Below are 6940 nucleotides of genomic sequence, written 5' to 3' on the forward strand. Positions count from 1 at the left end.
ATACTTGATTTTTGTTGAGTTTTCTAAATAAACCATCTTCTATAGACATAAGAGCATCATATGAACCCAATTCAGCTATTTTTCCATTGAATATTACAGCCAATTTATCTAAAATTAATGACAATTTTAATTTTAATGAAATATTAATTGGATTTATAACCTGATAAATAACTTTCACCTTATGTTTAAACATTAAGACTATAATTCAGTAAGTTACCTGCATTTTTAATAGTAGATAACCTGTGTGCAATTGTCAATACAGTTCTTCCTTTTGAAACTCTCTGCAACGCTTCTTGAATTAACTTTTCACTCTCTGCATCTAATGCACTGAATTAATTTTATCAATTAAATAAAACAAAACAAAATAGGCAACAATTTCATATAAGTTATGAAAATAATAATTACCTTGTAGCTTCATCTAATAATAATATTTTAGGATTTTTTAGTAATGCCCTAGCAATAGCTATCCTTTGTTTTTGGCCACCTGATAATAGAACACCACGCTCTCCAACAATTGTATCAAATCCATCTGGAAATTTTTGTACAATAAAATCATATGCATTTGCTTCTTTAGCAGCATCAATAATTTCATTATCTGTTACACATTCACGGCCATAAGCAATATTTTCTCTAACAGTCCCAGAAAATAAAACTGGCTCCTATAAATAACAACTGATAAATATAAAATATACGACATACATATTAATAGTTTAAAATTTTCAGAGAAACTATTGCAGCTTACTTGACTAACGACTCCAATATGACCATGTAACCAAATTGGATCATACATTTTTAAATCAGTTTTGTCTAAACATACTTGACCACTTTGAGGATCATAAAGTCTTAATAACAAATGACCTAATGTACTTTTTCCACTACCACTATGGCCAACTAATGCATATATCATACCACTAGGTATCTCTAAGTTTAATCCATTAAGAATAGGTGCGTCTGGTCGATTTGGATAGTTAAAAACAATATTCTGGAAGCTTATATCACCTTTAGGATCATTTAATGGTTTGAGTCCACCTGTAAAAACAATAAAGTTATAAATAATAAGTTATAAAATGCTAAACAAAACTAGAGGAATTTGGTTTGACAGATTATGATTGATTAGCAAATTTACTAGGTTTTGCCAAAGGCGATTTTATATTAATTTTTTTCAGCTGTGATATCCAAGAATAAAAATATGATATTTTTGTATTTATATTATTTATTATGACTAGAGCTCAGATTTATATGCATTTGCATGTTTTTACTAAGTGTATGCACGTCTAGGGGGTTCTAAAATGTCCACGGTTCATCTCACACTGAATTTAAACACCAAATTTTATATTGCATATTTTGCATATTTAGAGGATAATTGCTTATTGGTTCATAAGTGCATATAATATGCATATTTAATGGGTTTTTAATAAATTGCCTATTTTATTTAAGATAATTATATTTTAGTTATTTTAAAAGAGAAAAAAATCGTTGACAGGGTCTTTTACAAGAATATTCTTAAAATGTTGTCATTTTTGAAACACTGCATGATATCGGAGCACGTATGGATAATATTATATTAACAACAATAATTCACATACACCTGCATTTCGACATAATATGTTGTTACTTCGATGTTCGTAACGAATAAGGCAGTAACTCAATTTCACAATTTTTTTTTAGAACGAATAATATTTATAGATGATTTTATTTTTATTTTTTTTTTATTATTTTTTTAAGTTTTCTGAATGTTGTAGACATTTGAACAATTTAAAATATGAAAAAATGAAAAAATGAAGATTATAAAATATTGCATTTTGGTTTTTAAAGTATTAAATGTTTAACCATTTAAATATTCTTTTGTGTATGATAGAATATCTAGTAGGTACTACTTTCCTTGGTGTAAAAATTTGTTTTTTTTAAAAAAAAAAAACAATGTTTCATAATGTTTAACATAATATGGCATATAATTGCATATTGAGCCACTTTTTCCTTGCATATTTGCATCATATTTGACACTTTTTAAATGCATATAAATCCGGGCTCTAATTATGACACTAACAATAATTGTAATATTAAAAATCGCCTTTGGCAAAACCTAGTAAACTTGTGTAACAAAATCAATTACAATTTATTTTCAAAATTAAAATCCATCAAACTTTTACTCCAGTTTTGTCTAGCTTGTTGGTATAAAAACCGCCTGTTTAAAATTGAAAAAAGTTGATCATAATTTAAAATTCCGTCAATCCCATCGCGTGCGTAAGTTAATTGATGGCGAATATAAATAACGACCGACCTACTGGGTGGTATTATGCCCACTGTTATAATTCAGGACATTTCTAGGAAATATTGACCAAAAACAATTGGCTATCTTCCTGTATGCGCTCTACCCCAGATTGCGGTCTACCTGCGATTATTGGACGATTGTTGTATGCGCTCTACTATAAAATTTATATCTTTATTGTTGAATGGTAATAAAGATTAGAACTCTCTTTTTCTACATCATATCATATTTATTGATCGTATAATATTAGTCGTTGGGTGACAATACTTGAGTTCATACACGGTTTTATACTTTCATCACGTTACGTTCAAAATGTTAGCAATAGAATTTTACAAAATCATACAAAATGAAGAAACAGTTACTAATTTTTTAATTGCGAAAAATCTATTAGTAAATCTAGAAAATATATTATGCAATAAATGTGATAGTGAAATGAAATATTACATAAAAAAAGAGCGCGGCAAAGAAAGAAAATTGTTGAGGTGTAAAAGGAAAGGGTGTCAAACCACTCAAAGCATAAGGTAAGAAACATAGGTGTTATTTAATATTTCAGGTATAATATTGTTCATTAATTACCTATATATTACATAGAAAAAATAATAGTTTTTGGACATACATTGACAAAAATGGCCGAAACAATTGTGGATTGAGCATCGGTGCACAACTTGAACTGGTCTATTATTGGTGTCAAGATATTAAACAGTCTACAATTATAAGTTTAACCGGTAGATCACATAATACAGTGTGTGACTGGATGAACTTGTGCCGTGATGTACCTGTCAGAATGTTCGAAAATCGTTCTAAATTGGGAGGACCCGGAATAGTGATCCAAGTTGACGAATGCTTATTAAGAGGATCTTAACTACTTAACTACTTTACATCATCCCACTTATACTTGAATATATTGTCTATAAATGAAACATAGTTGTAGGGTGGAAAAACACGGTAGAGCGCATACTGCAGTCGCATGCTGCCGGTAGAGCGCATACAGGAAGATAGCCAAACAATTACAGATTAAATTTACACATACTAATCTTTGTTTACTTTGCACACACGAGTAATTTTTATGTCTTCATGTTAAATTACCTATATTAATTTCCTTAAAACACGACCAACTGGAACTCCCTTAATAACACTTAAAAGTCAAAAGATTACCAGAAATAGGTATAGATGGTTTACGATCAATAATTTCCCATATTCTTGATGATGCGCCCAGGCCTCTATTAACGTCAGAATAGAATGTTGATAGACCACCAATAGACACTCCCGTATAAGCGGCATACAATAAAAAGGAACTCAATTCCCCAACACTAATAGCTTGTTCGCTGACCAACAGTCCACCACTGTATAATACTGATATAATTATAAAGTTACCGGCAAATCCTGTCTAACAAACAATGAAATTCAATGAACAAAATAACTACTAAAAAATTGATTTGAAGTTACCATAGCAAAAAACAACCCTCTCATGAAAGATTCTTTTATAGAAAGCTGCAATACTTCATTCATTTTTTTCCTGTACAGAAACATTTCTTTATTTTCTTGGCTGAATGCTTTTACAGTTCTGATATTTGATATTTTCTCTTCAGCAACTTGGTTTGAAGCAGCTAATGAATCCTGCATTTTTAATACTCTATAATTTTCTACTTACTAAATAGTAAAATATTACTAGAATGATAAATATAGCACTAAAGTGAATTTTTAGTTTGTATGATAGTATACACAGAATGTACTTGTTTGTAGTTCAGAAACTATCAAAATTGAATATTATAATAATATAAAATGATAAACACACTGAATACAATAAGACATATTTTATAAAGTATATTTATAGCTTTTCTATCTTACTTGTAACACACTTAAGACACATTAAGATGGCATCTATTATCTAATGCTATAAACTATATTTTTGACTTTGAGTATAGCCAGGCATAGGGGGGGGGGGGGGCAAGGTGGGGCTCTTTTAACTGTTCAAAAGTTTGTACATATTATCTGTTTAGACTTTTAGAGTATACAATATAAAAACTTGTGTACTATATAGTTAATATCTATATTATGTTATATTATACGAAAATATTTATATTTTATTTAAATAACCTCAGTATTTGTTGAAAAAACCTTAGCCCATGTAAAAAAAATGTTTGCCCCACTCTGTCCCCGGTGGAAAAAAATTCTAGTGCCGTGTCTGAGTATAGCTAAGAATATATTGGTATTTTCCATTTCTTTTAATGCAAATTAATAACAACATAAAATGGATTTTTTAGATTTTCAAATATTTTTTAATTTTTATGAATTTTTATTATATTTTTTTTATATTTGACATTTTTTTCGTGCATATTTTTCTTTTTTTAGATCCTATAACTTCCAAGCTCTAATGATTATTGATTTATAATAAAATTCAAATTTAACATATTCAGTGACCCAGTCAATGACAAGGTACACTTAAAACCTACTCTACAACATAGACATTAAGTTCCTCGGTTTTTTTAAGTTAAACTATCAATTATATTAGATGTTAGACTTTTAATCAATTATATTTGATAATAATAAATTGTGTTTTCTATCAACGAGTTATTAATATAAATAGAACTCAAACCCTTATTTATTTGAAAGAAAGAAAATAAAAGGAAGAATGTAATAGAAAATAAACATAGTTTAGATTAATCTGCTAAAGTTTAATCTTAATAATAATAGAAAAAAAATCATGTATTAATATTCATTATATTATATACCTGTACAGATCGTGTAATTTTTCGTACAAAACGTCCATATATCACAGCCAATGCAGCAATTGGAGGCACTATGGATAAGCCGACCAAAGCTAATTTTGGAGATACAAAAAACTAAAAACATAATAACATAAAACATTATTTTTAACACTAAAAAATTATGTAATTTGTAAAAAAATTGAAATTACCATAAAAGAAACACCACTGGCAACCATTATAGTAGAACGTAGTCCATCAGAAATATTTGTAGTAATGGTTTGGCTTACAAGTAAGCAATCAGATGATAGTCGATTAATAAGTTCTCCAGTTCTATGACGATCAAAGTATGCAGTTTCTTGTGACAAAAGAGATTTAAATAATAACTCTCTAAGTGTTTTTGTTATTTTATAACCTAGCAAATACAATTATTAAAATTAATAATAAACAAAAATTCATTCAACCGAGCATTCAACTATTAAAATTAATATATAATATATTTTAATATAAATGTGGAAGTACACAAAATCACTAGAAAACTAAATTACATTAAATAAAATAAAATTCATTTTTTATTTTTTTTATTTAAATAGATTATTGGCTATGTCCCGTTGGGACATAATGTAATATAGCGGATGTAACTAAAATGGTACAAATTTATGTATTAAGGCTCCAGCCTCCAAGTTCAGAATGAAAATAATGTATATTTTATACATCACATTTATTCATATTATACTATTTAATATTTATAAAATCATATTTAATAGAAGGTAGTAAAAATGTATAATAATTTAATTATTTAACTAATTTAGTTTAATGTAAGGAAGTGAAAAAAGTAAATTTGTAATATTGAAATATTTTTCTAGTGCTACCTATACATAAAATATATTATACATTATTGTAGGTAATATTCATTATAAAATGTATACAATTATTTACTTTAGAGAATATTAATGTATCATAATAATTTTTAATTAATATTGTATACACAAAATTGTTAGAAAATTAAAAATTAATAAATATTTAAGCTGAAATATAGTTTGTTGAAATAGGTGTATGGAAGCAAATTATTCAATTAAGTTACCAGATGTGTTAATTAAATATATGCGTCCAAAATTGCATGCAGCGCCGATTAAAAATACTGGTAGCAGTATTGTACATATTGTAACCAATTTAGATTGTGCTTCTGTAACGTCAGACTTGTAAATTATATCAACAATCCGTCCAAAGGAAAATGGAATTGCCATTGTTACTGCACTAGATACTAATAAAAAACATACAGCACCTGAAAAATTAATAAAAAAAATAGTCAATCATAGAAATCAATCGATGACCACTATATTTAACTTGCATATAAGCCTATTTTTTTCTGGCTTTGCAAGCGAATACAATCTCAGAACCTTGGACTCTGAAAATAATTTTTTTGTTTCCTTTGTTGTACTTTTGGTGCTCATCCATCTTACAGTTTCATTAAGTAAAGGCTTTCGTGTACTATAACGAGGTATACTGACTATAAAACTGTGTTGGTAATGAATGGGCAATTTAAATTTTGTACACAAGCTATAACGTAATAGCCCGAAAGTCATATTGATGACACACAGTGATTCAACTACTAATTAAGTTATGTAAGGAATAAAAATATGAAACGAAATTATATAAAATATGTCTAATACAATAATTCGAAATACTTAAACAACTAACTAACTATAATGTAACTTATTAAACTAAAAAGTAAAAAGTAGAAAGTAAATATGTAATTAAATATGAAATAAATGAAGACTATAGCCGATAACTGATAAGAAACTGTGATAACGATAAGAAACGATTGGTGAGAAGCCAGCCCTTAGGGTGCATATAATATTCCAGAAAATAAACCGCCAGAACATAAATTTACAAAGTGTTTAAATACAGAAAATAAAAATACAGAATTTAAAAGTACCCAGTGGCGGTCAAACGGGGGGAATGA

General features: G+C 27.8%; 1 protein-coding gene across 1 annotated transcript in view; it reads right to left on the reverse strand.

The window, feature by feature from the left end:
- Nucleotides 1-6717, reverse strand: part of LOC100168916 (ATP-binding cassette sub-family B member 10, mitochondrial) — a 7000-nt gene extending 283 nt beyond the window's left edge. The window contains exons 1-10 of the mRNA XM_008188022.3: nt 6375-6717; nt 6059-6259; nt 5187-5389; nt 5002-5112; nt 3716-3886; nt 3425-3656; nt 743-1029; nt 406-659; nt 218-327; nt 5-108 (exon numbers count right to left, since the gene is read on the reverse strand). Coding sequence (XP_008186244.1) covers nt 5-108; nt 218-327; nt 406-659; nt 743-1029; nt 3425-3656; nt 3716-3886; nt 5002-5112; nt 5187-5389; nt 6059-6259; nt 6375-6432 — 1731 coding nt within the window. The 5' untranslated portion in view covers nt 6433-6717. The remainder of the gene's footprint in view (nt 1-4; nt 109-217; nt 328-405; nt 660-742; nt 1030-3424; nt 3657-3715; nt 3887-5001; nt 5113-5186; nt 5390-6058; nt 6260-6374) is intronic.
- Nucleotides 6718-6940: the final 223 nt, after the last annotated feature.

Source organism: Acyrthosiphon pisum, chromosome A2 (assembly GCF_005508785.2).
Source record: "Acyrthosiphon pisum isolate AL4f chromosome A2, pea_aphid_22Mar2018_4r6ur, whole genome shotgun sequence".
Taxonomy (NCBI): Eukaryota; Metazoa; Arthropoda; class Insecta; order Hemiptera; family Aphididae; genus Acyrthosiphon; species Acyrthosiphon pisum.